The sequence below is a fragment of the Scleropages formosus genome, chromosome 22 (genome assembly GCF_900964775.1).
Source record: "Scleropages formosus chromosome 22, fSclFor1.1, whole genome shotgun sequence".
In the NCBI taxonomy this organism is placed as follows: Eukaryota; Metazoa; Chordata; class Actinopteri; order Osteoglossiformes; family Osteoglossidae; genus Scleropages; species Scleropages formosus.
Genome location: NC_041827.1, coordinates 21578362 through 21595450, shown reverse-complemented (window position 1 = coordinate 21595450; position 17089 = coordinate 21578362). Strand labels below are relative to the sequence as shown.

Sequence of the window (17089 nt, the reverse complement as noted above, 5' to 3'; positions counted from 1 at the left end):
CCGCGGAGCAGCTGCTCGATTTTCTGCACGCGAATGAGAAGAGCCAAATCGAGAGATGAATCAGCGCGTCGATACAGCTGACATTTGTTTTCATAGAAACAAATTTCAAATATTTGAAGTTGGTATCAACCGGACACAATGGCGCGTACAGCGTCTCTGCGTGGCGCTGCATATATCGTGTTTCCTTATCGGAGGGCCACAGGAAGTTCAGGAGTCAACAGGAATTGGAGGCAATAAACCGAGATGTTACGATACCAGGCAGAAATTCCAAAATGGTTTTCCTGTTCCGAAAAGTAGCCCGGCTGCAAAACGACAGGATGTGCTTGTTCCCGCGGTAACCGATATGTGCGGAAAGCACCCCGGACCCATAATGGCACACATTCATCGAGATGCACGTTGGGGGCAGGTCATGCCATAAAGGCTGCGAAGGTCCCGTAAAGGTCCGCTCACCGCTTCCCCCATTGAGGGTGCAGTAAAGAGGGCTTCACAGTAGCTCTTTTAGGCTCTCCAGATCTCCAGTATCGAATGTTAACGCGTTACTCCGTCGCTCTAGAAGACTTACTTGCGCAAACTCATCACCTGCATGCGTACGGGTCCCGGCTCCTTCTCTTGTGTAAGTTGGCCTCTCCTTCACAGACGAATCAAAGCACAGAGCAGAAATGTGAACATTTATCGATTTAGCAGACGCTTTTCTCCAAAGCGACTTCCAACGAACTCTATGTAGTGTTACCAGCCCACACACCTTATTCACCACGGTGACTTACACTGCTAGATACACTGCTTACACTGGGTCACTCATCCATACATCAGTGGAACTCTCTCTCTCTCTCTCAGAACCTGAACAGCATGTCTTTGGACTGTGGGAGGAAACCAGAGCACCCAGAGGCAACCCACACAGACACAGAGAGAACTTGCAAACTCCACATGGACTGAGTGGGGATCGAACCCACGTCCTCTTGCACCACCCAGGCGCTGTGAGACAGCGGCGCTACCCGCTGTGCCGCCCTGATCGATTGTCACGTGAATAATCGATCGTCCTGACCAGGGTCGCGGGGTTCACAGTCTATCCAAGAATCGCAGGGCGTGAGGCTGGGGGAGGTACACCATGGATGGAACACCAGTCCAATACAAGGTACCCCATGAAATCCACTCGACACAATACGCTGCAAAAATTAGTAGGCGCTGGCATTTACTGTTTTTCGTTGCTTTGGACTGAAGTATCTGACTTTTGCTGAATGTCTAACGCTACAGTAGTACATTCAGGGAGAAATTTTAACTACGTTCCGCCACTTTTTCCGGCAGCCGGTAGTACAGTGTTTCAGGTTCCAATCCCGGTCTTGATGAAGGTACTTAGCCCGAAGCGATACAGTCAAAATGACTAAGCTGTATCGATGGGTAAATCTCTGAAGAAACGTAACGTAAGGAAAGCGTCAGATATATTAATTACCTTCAGATTACAAGTCCTTGTTCATGTTATTTGCAGCATCAGTTTGATGCTCTTTACAGTAATGTTATAATATAAATCCGGACAGTATTAGCCAGTGTACTTGGACTATTCTGAACAGTGAGATGAGTCTCTCCTATCTATGAGGCCTATCTATTCATCATCATCATCATCATCATCAATATTGCATTTATTCAAAGAGGCGTCCAGCATGAACCATTAACCCAGTAATTTCTATATTTAATCAGAACAATTCAGGTAAAGCACCTTGTTCAAGGGTGCAGAGGCAGCCCTCACGCTCGGAAACTTGCTCTAGCCTCCCTCAAGTGTCGAACCCGTGTCCTCCAGCGCCACCCCATCCGCTCCCCCAAAACCCAGTCGCGTTTCCCCTCGGTTGCTCACGGTTTTGTTACGACCCTCGCTTTGCCCGTTTATTTACCTGAAGTGTCACACTCGGCCGCACTCCGGGGAGGGTCTCCGCTCGGCGCCTCCTTTCTATAAACAAGATGAGGTTTGTTGTGTTCTTCCTCGTAGTGCCGCCCGCCGTAGCTGTGAAGGGGCTCCACGAAGAACTCTCCGTCAGGGGCCCTGAAGGTGCCGAGCTGAGAACAGGTAAAACATCGCCGCCAGTTAAGGTAACTCTTTAGCGCATTTTACACAATGCGGATATGGCCGAGTGCGCGGAAGACTCTGCGTTCGTCACGTTTCAATTCTCCGGCGCTTCTCGTTTCATCAGCTGGTGATTGTCCGTACTGCTCCTACTGCTTCTCCCCCCTAAAGCCAGGACATGATGTGCCGTTTGTTTCACACGTCGCGTAAATATTTGCGATTCCCAGATGTGCGCTCGAGCATCAGAAATAACCAGATAGCCTGGCTAAATGCGTGATCAGTGAATGAAAGTGAAATTAAAACCGAGAACTGGACCTCGGTGGGGGGAGGGGGGGTTGATTTTGATTAACTGGATCCATTTATGGCTGCAAAATGGTCATTATCGTCTGATCATAATTCAGGTGGGGAAATAATCTCGCACATGAAAAGAGATTGAAATGTAAATGGGTCTCTCTTTTAGAAAGGAGGCTGGGAAAGGAGACAAAAAACACAAGTGGATTTCATGGGAGATCCATCCAGCTGCTCTGAATAACGGTTTGTCCAACAAACAGGGTCATGGTGGTCCAGGGCCTCTCCGGGAAACTTAGGGTGTGAGGCAGGGTACACCCTGGATGAGACTCCAGTCCATCATAGAACAAGAACACACTCATTCACTCAGACACAAACACAAACACACACACACACACGTTTTTCTCTGAAACCAGAGCTCCTGGGGGAACATGTACACTCTGCAGAGACCAAGCCAGGTTCCAACCCAAGTCCGAAGACACGGCACAGCACTTATGAGGCACCGGTGCTACAGTGCTGCTTCCAAGTGTGTGAAGCCTACAGAGAAGGTCATTATTCTTGTACAAAGTATTGAAATAACCATAAAATCTAAATCAAAAATATTAAAATAAATTATTTTGATTTACACACCTGACTACTTACCTGGTTGGTTTATCCAGCACAACTTGGGCTTCACTTATTTTTACACCTTTACACTAGTTATGTTTCTGCCACACACACACACACACACACACACACACACACACACACACACACACACACGACTTCCGCTAAACAACATATGGAATTGATCATTACACACCTATTATGTTAGATGAGGAAGACTGATTCTCTTTAAATAACTATTCTCTGTGAAGCAAAATCAGCAAACGTTTTGGTGGTGTTATGACACCCCAAAGGTCATTTAAGTCCATTTAGATCTTTAAAGGTGGTAAAACACAGTAATGAAGCTATACAAGCAAAGACGGGGATAGAGAGTAAAATGTGATGAGCAGCAATAATATGTCACTTGTTCCTGCTCCTAAAATCCACCCCCCAATCAGTGAACGTCACTACTACCGAAAAGAACGTGAGTGACCATCGGGAGCGCGCGCTTGCATGCGAACCCCCCGCACGGCTGTCAGGGAGGCGGACCCGCCCACACGTGGGCGTCCAAAACACGCCGCAGCAAGTAAACAAAACGTGCTCCGCGCGCGCGGCCACCACTCGTGCTCAGTCGGAGCGCGATGCGGATCAGCATCCGAGAACAGGAGCGCGCGCACAAGGCAGGGCCGCGGGGGAACCCGTTTGCACGTACATCCTGTGCCGTGTCTCAGCTCCTTGGCTTTTACCGTCACAGACGGAGACAGGAGGTTCAATCTTATCCGCGGAGCATCGTGAAGGTAAGGCTCGCACCCACGCGTGAACGCGCTTCCCATGTGAAAGTTACCAGTATCTATCCTCCACGCGACAGGGCTCGAGCCTCGGGTTTCTCGTCGCCAAGCGACGCGGCGGAGTCACTTCGTACACTTTTGGCGCCGTTTCCGCGGTCGCGCTGCCAAAAAAAAAAACCCACGTCAACAGTGGGCTCGTGCTGACGTCACTCGGGACAGCCGGCGTAAAGGGGCCCGCCGCGCGCGCCACCGTGTGCGTCCTCGGGAGGCGACCCCCGCGAGGCCGATCACTCTGTGACGCAGCGCTTCGAAGTTCAGTGCCGTGGGAGTCCGGGGCGCGCGCCCGGCGACCGTCAATGGGGCTTCTGGGTGGGAGGTACTTGCCCACAATCCTCCAACAACTGTCTTGTTTGTTTCACCCGCAGAAGAGCCTTTATGTCCATCAGTGAAGAGAACGTGTTATTAATGAAGGCCGAGGGCCACGGCGAGACGGTCACGGGAGCGCGCTTTATGGTTTTCATTTTGCCGACGCCTTTTGTTTTGTACAAGACGACTTACAGTGTTACACACCTTTACATTGATTTACCCCGTTTATACCGTTGGGTAAATTTTTTTCTGGCTCCATTCAAGCGTTGATCGGATGGGGGATTCGAACCAACAACCGTCACACTGCAAGGCAACAGCCCAAACCGGGACACGGCATGGGGCCCTCCGCAGACGGGTCCCGTAATTACTGTAGCTCAGGGTAGTTAAGGAACTGGACCCCCCCTCCCCTCACTCACTCACTCACTCACTCACTCACTCACCAGTCCGGAGCACAGGCTGATCACCGCCGTGTGCTCCTCCTTTGCATTGACGTGCCCTTTGTAGAAGCAGTGCTGGAACTCGGTGTCCTCCTCCAGATCTTCGGAGAAGTTCGCGCGCGGCTCCCCCAGCACGGACACGGTGTACAGGGGCGCGATGAAGGCCGTCTCCGGCCTGAGGTCCAGGTGGAAGTCCTGTCCGAAGGCGGACAGCTTGTAGTGGACGCGGGAGGCGGTCCAGTGCTCGGACTCCGTGTCCGCCGCGGCCTCGAGGCTGCGCCTTCGCCTCTTGAAGTGCGCACTGCTGGGGAAAGTCTCCCCGCCGTCGTTGACGCGCACCGGGCTCGCGATCTCGTAGGCGCCCAGCTGCTCAAACAGTTTCTCTGAGGGACACAAGAAAGCGAAGAGATGCTCCTGCTGAATTACGGAGCGAAAGCGGGGCGCGCGCGCGCGGACCACGCGCTGCGAAACTCATTCATTCGTTCATTCATTCGTTTTCGTTACAACGACACCGCGTCGAGGTGAAGCTGCGCTCGCAACTTTTACCTTGTCCCTCCGTCATCGCCGCTCCCCTCGTGATCGCGCCTGCACTCAGGCAGCAGGACAGCAGCGCCAGAGCCCGCAGGGTACCGACGTGGACGCGCATGATGATGGTCCCCCGGGCCGTCCCGTCCGACGGAAAGCAGCCCCTTTTATCGCTGCACTGCTGGCGGCCCCCTTCCCTTCCAGCGCTCGGGCACGGCTCCCTATTGCAGCCTCCTCCGCAGGGTGCGCGCCTGCCGCATCCGGCTCCACTATCGTGCACTTTTCGGGGGTAGCGCTTCTTCGCCGGACGCCGCTCTTTTGCGCTCAGCCGGGAATCGCTCTCGGGAGCCCGGCCGAACACGCATAATGCAGAGGAGGGGGTCGCTGTACAGTCCACTGCGGTGGGCTTCCCGCACCAGATGGGTCTGCTCCGCGGCGCGGGGGCGGGATTATATAAAAGCCGCTGAAGGTACAAAGTGTAAGAAACGCCCTTCTGCCGGCCACGCCTTCTCGCAAAGTAGCCCCGAGTCCATCGGGTACATGGAGTCCCGCCGGACACCTTTTTACACGTACATGGGCCCTTCTGTAAGAATCACGGTAAAACTCCGCACTTGTTGGAACCGACTCACCGGCGAGATTAGACAGGTTGTAGTCAACAGCATAACAACAACAATAACGATAATAATTTCACTCTGTTCAACTGCTTGTTCAAGTCAGGGTCACGATGGTCCGGAGCCTATCCCGGAAGCATGCGGCGCTAAACTATTCAACAACAACGACGACAACAACAACAAAAACAACAACAATAATAATAATAATAATAATAATAATCTCGCTCTCTTCAACTGCTTGTTCAAGTCAGGGTCACGATGGTCCGGAGCCTATCCTGGAAGCATGCGGCGCTAAACTATTCAACAACAACAACAATAATAATAATAATAATAATAATAATAATAATCTCGCTCTCTTCAACTGCTTGTTCAAGTCAGGGTCACGATGGTCCGGAGCCTATCCCGGAAGCATGCGGCGCTAAACTATTCAACAACAACAACAATAATAATAATAATAATAATAATAATAATAATAATAATAATAATCTCGCTCTCTTCAACTGCTTGTTCAAGTCAGGGTCACGATGGTCCGGAGGCTATCCCGGAAGCATAGGGCGCAAAGATAGTCATTACTATTATTATTACTACTACTACTAATAATAATAGCAATAAAATAATAAAAGAAGTAGTAGTAAATGTAGCTACTATGGTTTAGGGCTTGGTTCAAGACATGCATCCTCCCAGGAACTTCAAACACTTTCGAGAACACGCATCCTGGAGCCTGGAGATGGGGTGGGGGGGGGAAGCGCAGCAGTTCGTAATGACGCTTCACTTTGGCAGAAATAATCAGATCAAAGAGCGAGGCGAGCGCGAACCCGCTGACCTAGAAACCCGTGATGAACCGCGTGCGGGCGGGCGCGAGCTGCCCTGCTCCGAGCTCGCTCCCCTTCGCCGGGCGGCGCGCGCCTCTTTGAAAGCCCGTTCGGAGGAGGAAGCGATTGATCGTTTCCAACTCGTAAAGAATGACTTCCGGCCTCTTCCGTCCTAGTTTGCCGCGCTTTGCGGAGGGACGGAGCGCGCGCGCGCGCGCGAGCGGGCCGGCGGCAGTGGCAGTGGCAGCGGCAGCCTCAGCCTCGCGCTGTCTCACGCGCACACACAGAGTCAGAGGGGGAAGCTCGATGAGACCGGTGTCCGTTCGCAGTGCAACGGCGCCGAAAATGGCGAAACGGCCTTTCGAAGAGCCCTGACAGTAAGTGTAAAAGCAGACCAAAGGAAGAGACCAAATTAGCGAGACACTGACTCAGTGTCAGCGGAGTCTTGACCGTTTCCACCGAACACAACGACGACAAGAGCGACGCGAACTTTCCGCCGGGCGCTAATAGCGCGTTAGCTACTCTACTGCTGGGCACCGTTCGCTTTACTTCACACTTCACTCTGTCTGTGCACGTAGGAAGAAGAGTAGAAAGAAGAAAGCCATGTTAAATATTTGTCGTTACTTGTCGTTATTGCGCCGACCCCTCTGTCCAACACGGCTTAAATGTCACAAGCAAACTAAAAGGCTTTCGAAGAATTTTTTGCACACAGAAAAAATAACTTGTTTTATACGACACGATTTGACTGAGCGCCTCTGTGACGTCACTGGAAAGTTTCTATAAAATGAATTTATAATCAGGTAAGATCACACACACTGGGGATATCATATAATTCTGAGGTTCCCACATCCAAGACCTATTAAAATTTTAATTACTTATGTGACAACCTTTGCCCAAGATGACTTCAAGTGTTTGATAACTTGACTTACTGCTTTTAAATCTATGCACCAGAGTATTTTACCGTATCAGTTCTTACTGTACCTTGACCAAGGGTAAGACAATACAGGGATTCAAACTCAGGAACTTGAAATTACAGGGCAAATGCCCGACCCCTACGCTACCTGTTGCCCCTGGTTGTTCTGTTCCGACTAGGAAATATTAATACAATAAGCAAATCTGTGATATTAATAAACCCAAAGCATGGAGTCATAGGCTGTATTCAAGTAGATGCATAACTGCTTGACACAGTTCTTCAAAGCATTATTATTATACTTACAATACTAAGAATAATACTTAGTAACATACTTATAATTATTTACCCATTTATACAGCTGGGTGACTTTTACTGGAGCAATTTAGGATCAAGGGTGCTACAGCAGGAGAGAGGACTCAAACCTGTGACCTTTGGGTCCAAAAGCAACAGCTCTAACCACTACACTACTAGCTGTCCCTGGTCAGAACTAAGACCTTTGAAATTACCATCTGAAATCCATATGTTGAGTGTGAAAGGACAGTCCGCTATATTTGCTCAAAGTATGGGGAACTTTAAAATGGTGTGTGAGTGAGTTTGAGGTATTCAGGCTGTTGCACTTTCAGAACAGGATTATCGTACATTATTCATGTGTCAGTTTACAGTCTTCCTGGCTTAATTTGTATGTTCTGTTGACAAAAAGATTTCACAAGTACTTATTAATTTACGTGCATTTAACAAAGCTATGACTATAATAGAGGAACACTTGAAATGTCCATCATCCATCCAATCAATAACCACTTGTCCTGACCAGGGTCAGGGTGAAGTGGAGCCTATTAATGAAGCATTGGGTGCAAGGCGGAGGGGGTACACCCTGGACGGGATACCAGTCCATCGCAGGGTAGCCACACATACACACAATCACTCCGCTATTCACGCACTAAGGACAATTTAATGTCACTAATCCACCTGAACTGCATGTCTTTGGATTGTGGGAGGAAAAACACACACACACACACAAATTTTCAGAACCACTCATCCCATTCAGGGTCACAGAGCCCACCCAGAACACAGGGCACAAGGCCAGAGGGGGAGGGGACACACCCAGGACAGGACACCAGTCCATCACAATGCACCCCAAGCAGGACTCAAACCCCAGACCCACCAGAAAGCAGGACTATGGTCCAACCCACTGCATCACCGAACACACACACACACCATGTGCAAACTTTACACAGACTGAGCAGGGTTCAAACCACTGTTCTCTCACACCACCCAGGTGCTGTGAGACAGCAGTGCTACTCACCATTCCACCATAATACAGTAGTTTGCACAAGACAGAGTTGACTGTATGAAACAGCAATGCAGTCAAATTTGACAGATTCATTTTGTTTTCCATGTCATTTTCATCAATCAATTGTGTTATTTTCAGCAGCTTTCGCTGACTGCAAATTCCTGTTTTCATAGATAACTGAAGTTGGTGGTTGTTCACATACTGTGCAGATATGTCATACTGCACATAATCACTGTGCTGTGTATCCTTAGATCCGTAATTTATTGTCGTAGATGTGATGAGGTAGGGAAGGACATGAGTCAAGACACAAACGCCCATAAAATTTGAATGTAGTTTGTAGGATATCGCTTTGACCCACAGTGAGCACGATACTTACTACCTTCATAATGGCATTTAAATAAGTGCATTTTTTACATTTCTGCAGTAATGACAGTAGTCTTATTCTGTCATAATAATTTTCTTGTCATGTAAGTCACATGGACACAGGAGTTAATTGAAATATATGGAAAAAGCACTCCGAAACAGATTTTTCCCCCCGTATTGAGTTGTAGATGCAGATCAGTCAGATCTAAAACTGCAGGAAAGAGAACTTCCCTCAGAAGTCACCGTCTGGGGTTTTCAGAGCTGTGTGGCTGTGACCTCCAGTTTATCTTTCATCAGATCAACCCACGTTGCTCTGCATGCATTTTCGTTTTGGACCTGCCAGTTGTGTGGAGCCTCCCGGTTTGATAGTTTTAACCAGTGCTGTGCCACTTTTCAAACACTGAACAAGCTGCTGCCCCATAGACACGTGTCTGTGGATGCTTGTGCACACACTGAAATAACGATGAATTTAAGTTGCCATTAGAGCAGGACGTTTATTCACTTAGCTGACACTTCGCTGTAGGGTAACATAATTTTAATTGACCTACGGTTATTTGCCCGTTGTTACAGCTGGGTAATTTTTTCTGGAGCAATTCTAGGGTTAGGGGTACATTGCTCAAAGGTTCTACAGCACATGAACAGATTTGAACCAGCAACCTTCAGCTCTAACCACTATGGCACCAGCTTCCCATATACAAGAACACAAGTGTTCATTTAGCACAGCCCTCTAAGCCTCTATAAGTGTGCTCCTGTAATTCTTTCAGAAACACCTCTCTGCACTTGCAAAAAAAAAAAAGGTACGAGCGACATGGTATCACCACTTGGTAGGTTGCAGCAGGTGCGCATGGCTTCTGTCTCTGATTTGCCCAAACGCTTTTCACCGATGCCTCTCAGATGGTTAAGGCTGCATTTACATGGAGCGGGAGAGTGTAGAGTCCTTTCCAGATGCAGTTGAGTTTTTGCCTCAGCAAATTAATTGTTTTTAGGTGGATGGTGGTCACTGCAGCCTCACAGCACCTGGATGTGGGTTTGAAACTCACTCAACCTGCTCTCCTATGTGTCTTTGTAGCCAGTGCATGCATAACCTGACCAATTACCACACACACACACATACACACACACATACATACACACACACACAGAGCTCTTTTTCCCCATCAGGTATGCTGTGTTTATGCTTAAATGTTAGTGCTAAGTTATAAGAACAGGATTCTGGATGCTGTGTACATGCTGTATGTCACACTTGGCTCTATGTTACACATCAAATTACAGAAAAACACTAAATTCATAACGACTGAACTGTATGAGGTCAAAGGAAAGTCTTATGACATTCTAATTCAAACCGATAAAAGCCCTTAAGGAGTTGTTGTTTTTATGGAATGCTAGTTATTCTGAATATGGACTCTACTAATTTATTGTAGAGGAGTATTTTTAGTCTTTAAGGCACCATATGTCTTTAAATGGATGCTATTTGAATTCTTATGACTCCAGCACACTGGCCAGTGTTAATGAACCATCGCAGGATCCAGTCCCTTTTATAACACGCTGAGCAGCTCTGGTGACTCTGGTGCCGGTGGACACGGCGTAGAGGTCACGCTTCTACGGAACGAATGCCGAAAAGATTTTAAAACCAACACAGGCCTAGTCCCTGTGGTCCTTATTTCCGGGAGATTGTCCCCTTCTGTAAAGCACCCTCAAGGGGCTGAGAGAGCAAGGGAGTGAGCTGGGGGGAACGAGAATGTTTAGGACACCACAGAAACACAAGTTGGAAAATGGCTTGAATGTCTTTTGTATTTTCACCATATTTCTATAATGCTGATCCAAGTCCTGAGCACGTTGACGCCTGAAGTGTGTGTGTGTGTGTGTGCGTGTCTCTCTGTAGGTGCCGTGTCCAGTAGGCTTTTTCGGAGATGATCTGGCGATTCAGCACTTCTTCCTCTCTGTGTCCGAAGATGGCAGATAAGCGGAAAGCTGAACGAAGCTGAAAAGTAGGGAGCAGATTTCGAACGTCATGGACGTCTTTGTAGACTGTGGTCTCGGTCTTCGCCGCTCAGCCTGGACGGTTTTTTCGCAGAACGGATTCTACACTGCAGACCGCTGCAAGAGCTCACCGTCACTGTCCCACCATTCTTTATCTAGATGCCTGTAAGAGGGAGTTTTTGTTGAGAATTGCTGACATTTCAGCCAGGGGAAGTTTGACATGTGGAGCCTTTAAGAGATGCTCCTTCACACAGCAGGACTCTATTTCAGTTGGAACTTTGCACACGTGCTGCTTTCTTTTTATTTCTACACACAGAATGCCTAACAAACAGTCTAAAAAGGGACACGCTGACCGCAGTAAGTGTCGAATGACTTGCAAATGCTTAACATTTCTCTACTGATATATAAGGATCATTATTAGGTGATATGGAAAAGGAGGTAATAGCTCCTGTTCCTGTTCACACAGCACATTTTTGACATCTTTTCCCACCTTTTACACAAGGATTTTGGCTGAAATCCTGCAGAACACCCTTGAATACCCGTTACTCTTGAGACTTACCCAGGTAGGACGTACCTGTGAAGGGTTATACTTTACTCTGCTGGTTAAATGGTTCCTGGGGAGTACCCAGCTGTGTAAAAGAGTAAATGTAGAAGTCACCCTGGATGGCAAGGATGAATTAATAATAATAATAATAGTAGTAATAATAATAATAACAGTACATCTAACATTCTGTAGGAGCTCCCTGCTCAAACCACCAACTTGTTCACCAGTAAAACTTATCTAGAAGATATCTCAGGGTAGTCGGACTATATCAGTCCAAGGGAGCAGCACAAACCGGAGCACCATCGTCAGCTCTAGAACGACATTAAAACAGATGCTGCTGGGGTTATCGCTACCTCATCAAACGATACACTGAAAATCTCTCACCCAACGTTAACGTCTCTCTTCCTAGAGCAAGCAGCAATATGCACAGCATCCATTGTTGGCAGAGTCCTTGGCACCATTAGCAGTGATTAATAAGATACTTCCTTTCAGACTGGCATAGACCAGCTGGCCCTAGCCCTAATTTGACTAAAATCCTGGAATTTACCCCCTACTCAACATCTTCACCTGTTCCCTCTCTCAATAAGACTCTTGAATGGGTATAGTTTCAAAACCAGCTGAAAAGCTGTAAAGATCAAATAATAATAATAAAACCATTACAAATATCATTTTTTGTGTATTTCCTCTTTTGTTTGTGATATACCATTTACAGAAACAAATGAGCTTTTGATTGGCTTCATCGGTCTTCCAGGTGGGATTGACCAAGGCTCTCGTGCCTGCTCTCCGCTTCGTCCAAGGTCCGGACACACTGTTCGGTCCAGACAGACGCAGCTCCTGAGCTTACGAGATCTTCCAGGTACAGCTGAGCACATTTCCCATGGACACCGCCGTGCTGCTTCCCACACGCTTCGAATCCTTCTCTCTCTCGGTTTTTCAGGGAGGAGGGTCCTCCTTTCCCCCCCACCCCCCAGGGGAGCTGAAAGAGGCCGGGGGACGTGCGATTGAGAACAGAGGGCCGGTGAACTGGTTCCTGTGAGAGGAAAGTGCTGTTTGATATCTTGGGGCGCCCAAAAACACCGCTACACTTATTACTTCCTGCGGGAGAGCAGCATTTACACTTGTAGTAGTAACTGAGTAAACATCCAAAGTCACCCCTTCCTCCCTGAGCTCACACACACACACACACGCGCATTCGTGCGCAGATACTCTGTACTTTGAATAAAAATATTACAAATAAATGAATAAATGTCTTTCAAATAAGCGTATTTGTTAGAACTGCCACGCACTGCATAAAGGACGCAGATTTGAATGCCCGCTACTGCTGTAGTACCCTAGTACCCTTGGTCATGGTACTTAGCCTCATACAGTAAAAATGACAACTGTGTAAATGGGTTAATTAGTGTAAGTTGTTCAACACTATGTTGTCATCTAAAAAAATAACTGGGCATGTACAGAACCCCGGTGAATCTCAGGACAAACGATTTTCATTGTAGGCCTGGCACACGGTGAGGGTCCAGGACTCATGTGACAATAGTGTACTCACTGCACTCACTGGAGTGCCCAAGTACCAGTTTGCTGGACTTCAAAGTTCTGATGAACCTGTGCCGAGACCACACAACCCATGGGATTGTGTCCTGATATATCAAGAGTGTCCAGCTGCCTAGGAACTGCTTCCAGATGTAGGTCCTTCTCAGGCTCTCCTGCTTCCTGTGGAATGGCAACAGCAGCATCGTGCCAGACCTGTACGCAGTGGGGTCAGATTTACATACTAGGGTGGATTTTTAAAAAGGGACAGGTGTTGTTTTTCTTTTCAAGGTCCAGCGTTGAGTGTCATGATGTGAGTGCTGGCAGCGCTCAAGTGTTCTCAGTTACAGCTGAAAAGACGCAGCCACAAGTGTTCGGCCTTCTTGGAAGTAAACTTTGTTTACATGACAGCTGACTAAGTAAGTACTTCTGTGAAGTCACTGAGAAGTCATCACCCGCCCCAGTGTTTTAAGGGGTGTACACTTGGATGAGTTCAGATACACAAAGGGAATACAGTACAGCACTTTGCGCATATAAACCCTATTCAAATTTTAAATATTTTTATTATTTATTTAGCTGTGAAATTGACATACCATGATGTTACATAATCAACTTTACACTGATTTAACCATTCAAAGAGCAGGGTATTCGTAATGTATTAATGCAGAGTAATGGTACTGCATCAGTGGTACTACAGCAGGAGGTGGGAATCTGAACCCGGGACCTTCTGCAATGTAACAGCTTTAACCACTATGCCACCTGCTGCCCCCCCCCACACACCTTGGTATTTGGCTGATTAGAACTATACCGACGACATGTAAAGACTCCAACGCTTATGTGCAATTCCTCCTTCTCTCTCCTCAACGCCATGTGCCATGAGCCCAGCTGTGGAGAAATGGCACGGATCACTTGGCACCAGACCCACACAGTCCCGATGATGAGGTGGAGCAAACAAAAACACAGAGTCCCTCCATCTCTCAGCATGCTGCCACACAGATAACAGCTCCCACCATTTCTCTTGTGTGTGTAAATAACACTTGCTTTTTTCCCACATTCCTTTTCAGAAAGGGACCGAGACTCATCTGCAGCAGGTATGCGTTAATTTTTCTCCTTTCGCTGATTGGTCGCCTCATAAGGATGATACTGATGGCTTGTATATCATTTTGTCATTTGCATACTTTTTGCATATATTTTGTATACGTATTTATATAGTAAATGAATAAACAAATGCAATGTAAATACAGTATACTTCGGAAAACAGGTTGAAATGTGCGTAAAAATTAGTACCTTTTTTGAATAATAGTTATGACAGCTGCATTAGAATATAATGATCTCCTTAAAATGGGAAAAGCAGAAGGTCAGACAAGATCAAAAAAAAGCTTGTTCCTCCTTTGCTCCATCTGCTTCTAACTACTCTTTTGTGGCTTTATATGTAGGTTTGTGTTCTGGGTCACAAGTTCCATTCTCCAGCTGTCAGTGTCGGGAAAGTGGGCTGGACAGGGTCCCGCTGACACGCTCAGTGTGCGCTGGGGTGACCACGACTTCCACGGCCTCCAGAGATGACAGCCGTGCAGCAGCGGGGAGGGAAAGGAATTACACCTCCCGGATGATTTACGTTTCTGTCACTCACATGCACATGCATGCAGGCAACGCGACTCTGGAAAATGAAGAAGTTGCTTTGCTTGTGCCGCTAATCTACTTTTCTCGGCCGAAGGACATGGGACGCGGTTCCCGGCTCTGGTCAGCTATGTCAGCTGGAACCTGGCCATTCGTTCTGACAGTAAGCCTGTGAACTGGCTCTCGAACCAGGCACCGCAGCATTCCTCCTGTAATCACTGATCAAATGGATCTGCTGCACTACATACGTTACGGTTCAGGGACACCTAACCTTCGAGACAAGCAAAATGCCCCGGACGTTCATTCTCAACGCCTGTTGGTGTTCGCACCCGAGTTTATCCTGTACAATTCAATGGTTTTTTTAAACTGTTTTTTGCTCTTTACATAAATACATTTTAAATGTTGCAAATAATTCTACAAACATTTTCCTGAATGATAATGTTTACAGTGCACAGTGTTTAGATGTTCATACGTCTAAACAGTTGTTAAAAAGAATTTTGGCATTGAGATTTGATGGATCACAAACTGATTATTTTGTGCATATTCACAGAAGAGATCTACTGAGGGTTTATGGAAATTTCAAACATTTTCATGCAGTCACTGTTAAGTATTATTATGAAGGTGCCCAAGCTTTAACTGACGAATATTTCACAATTTCATACAGCTGGATATTCAAGTCACAGTCAAACAATATTACACTGCCCTTAGTACTAGTTTCTTTAATATAAATACCATAAATACTCCAAACCGTAATATTTAAATCAGTTGATGAAGCCACACACTGTGCTACAAGGCGGATCATAATTCTAAAAAAAAAAAAAATCCTTCAATTTTAGGGTGTCTGACAGTCATATTTCAGACAAGCCATATTTCTCTGTAGCCTCTCCTGCACTTGGAAAATGTTAACTTTGCTCTGCAAGTTAAACAGCAAAGGATGTTCCCTGTTTAAACCCACAAGACATATACAATCAATTTAATGTAAAGGGGTTTTATGCACTTTGCCTCTGATGGAGAAAAACAGATTTTTAGTGTATTCTCTTCCCTGGAAAACATAACATGAAGCAGACAGGGGTAATGAATGTAAACACTTAATGGATCATTGACTGTCACAAGTGCTCATGTAGGTCTCTTCTAAACTGATGTGGGGCATTCCGAAAACAAAACAAACTGCATGCCATTGTTTTGTCCTGCTTTCATCCTACAGACGCTCCAAAATTATTTATACTCGCCCGTTGCAAAAAAGATCCCAAAGCCCCAGCTCATGGAGGAAGACACACCGCTGAGATGAAAAATGGTGGTGTGGTGTGTGACTCCTCCCTTTTCCCAGTGGCACTGACTTTTTGACCAAGCCTTTTTCTGAGAATGTATTTGTGTTCAGAATTAATGGTTCAGAGGTACAGGAAATACCAAATATCAGATGGCGGTGCAAAAAAAAAAAAAAAAATCATTCTTGTGTCAATACCATAATGGAAGGCAATATGTTTGAGGCTATTGGATAAAACGGTTTTGTAGTAAGAGGACAAAAAAAAAAAAAAACATGTAGTTAACGGAGACTCCTTTTATTCCATGTAACTGGAAATGATCTTAGGCTGCAGCAGAAATGAGAGAGTAAAAATTTACTAAAGAGCCCACAGAGGTTGGAATCCAAACACATAGGCAGCACTGAGACTTGGATAAACCTGCATTTTACTGCGGTGTGAGTCCGAAATGTTGTCGCTCTCTCCCAAGACGGTGTGTCAGATGTGTCCAGTGGGATGAGGAATGTCAGGCGTGTAACTGATACCACAAACCAAACAGAGCGTTGCATCATTCAATCCAGGCCAGAACATGGGGGGTGGGGTGACGGTAGCTTCGCTCTGTCCCGTTTCCCATGTCCTCGCCCAGCATGGGCGCTGGGGCAACTGGCCACATCGTTCCATTACATGCGTCTATAACATTTTTGTCACATCGAATACTCAAGTAAATCCAACTAGAAGGAGAAGACCGACGATGTATTTACAGCGTTTATACTGTTCCTGCCTTTGTAGTCACTTGACATTTGTATCAAGATTGTATGTGATTGTATTGAACTACTACTATTATAGTGTAAAGTGTACTTTTATACTACTATTTATACTCGTATTTGTATACTTTGTAAATATGTATTTATTTATTGTGTAATTCCGTGTCGGCTGTGTCTGTAAATACTGGAGGCGCCTAGAACCACTGCAAATTCCTTGTGTGCGTCAACACACTGGCCAATAAAACTCATTCTGATTCTAATTCTGAAATTGTGTCAGATTGTATCAAATGTATGAAAATTGTACCAAACTGTATCAAATGTGTCAAAGCTGTATCAGAATGTATAAAAAAAAAGTTTTCATATAATAAGCGAGGGCGGCATGGCAATGCG

General features: G+C 46.5%; 1 protein-coding gene and 1 long non-coding RNA gene across 12 annotated transcripts in view; one reads left to right on the top strand and one right to left on the bottom strand.

Annotated features, from left to right (window-relative positions):
• Positions 1–5474, bottom strand: part of adamts9 (ADAM metallopeptidase with thrombospondin type 1 motif, 9) — a 54570-nt gene extending 49096 nt beyond the window's left edge. For 2 of the 3 annotated variants that reach the window (XR_003797237.1, XM_029247854.1), the window contains exons 1-3: positions 5064–5473; positions 4521–4900; positions 1884–2046 (exon numbers count right to left, since the gene is read on the bottom strand). Coding sequence is in view for 2 of the 3 variants with exons in the window: in XM_029247854.1 (XP_029103687.1) it covers positions 1884–2046; positions 4521–4900; positions 5064–5163 (643 nt within the window). In the remaining variant the exon portion in view is untranslated. Of the gene's footprint in view, positions 1–1883; positions 2047–4520; positions 4901–5063 lie in introns of all 3 variants that reach the window. The other variant, XM_029247853.1, reaches the window with a different exon arrangement.
• Positions 1984–16857, top strand: LOC108923323 (uncharacterized). Of its 9 annotated transcripts, none has more exons than XR_003797245.1 (8): positions 3459–3723; positions 10915–11020; positions 11107–11369; positions 12308–12412; positions 12494–13499; positions 13966–14022; positions 14145–14171; positions 14517–16857. It is a non-coding gene; the product is annotated as an uncharacterized LOC108923323 (long non-coding RNA). The 9 variants fall into 9 exon arrangements; XR_003797243.1 differs by having other exon boundaries at positions 3462–3723; positions 10915–11369; positions 12494–13235; positions 13372–13499; XR_003797240.1 differs by lacking the exon at positions 3459–3723 and adding an exon at positions 1984–2056 and having other exon boundaries at positions 10915–11369.
• Positions 16858–17089: the final 232 nt, after the last annotated feature.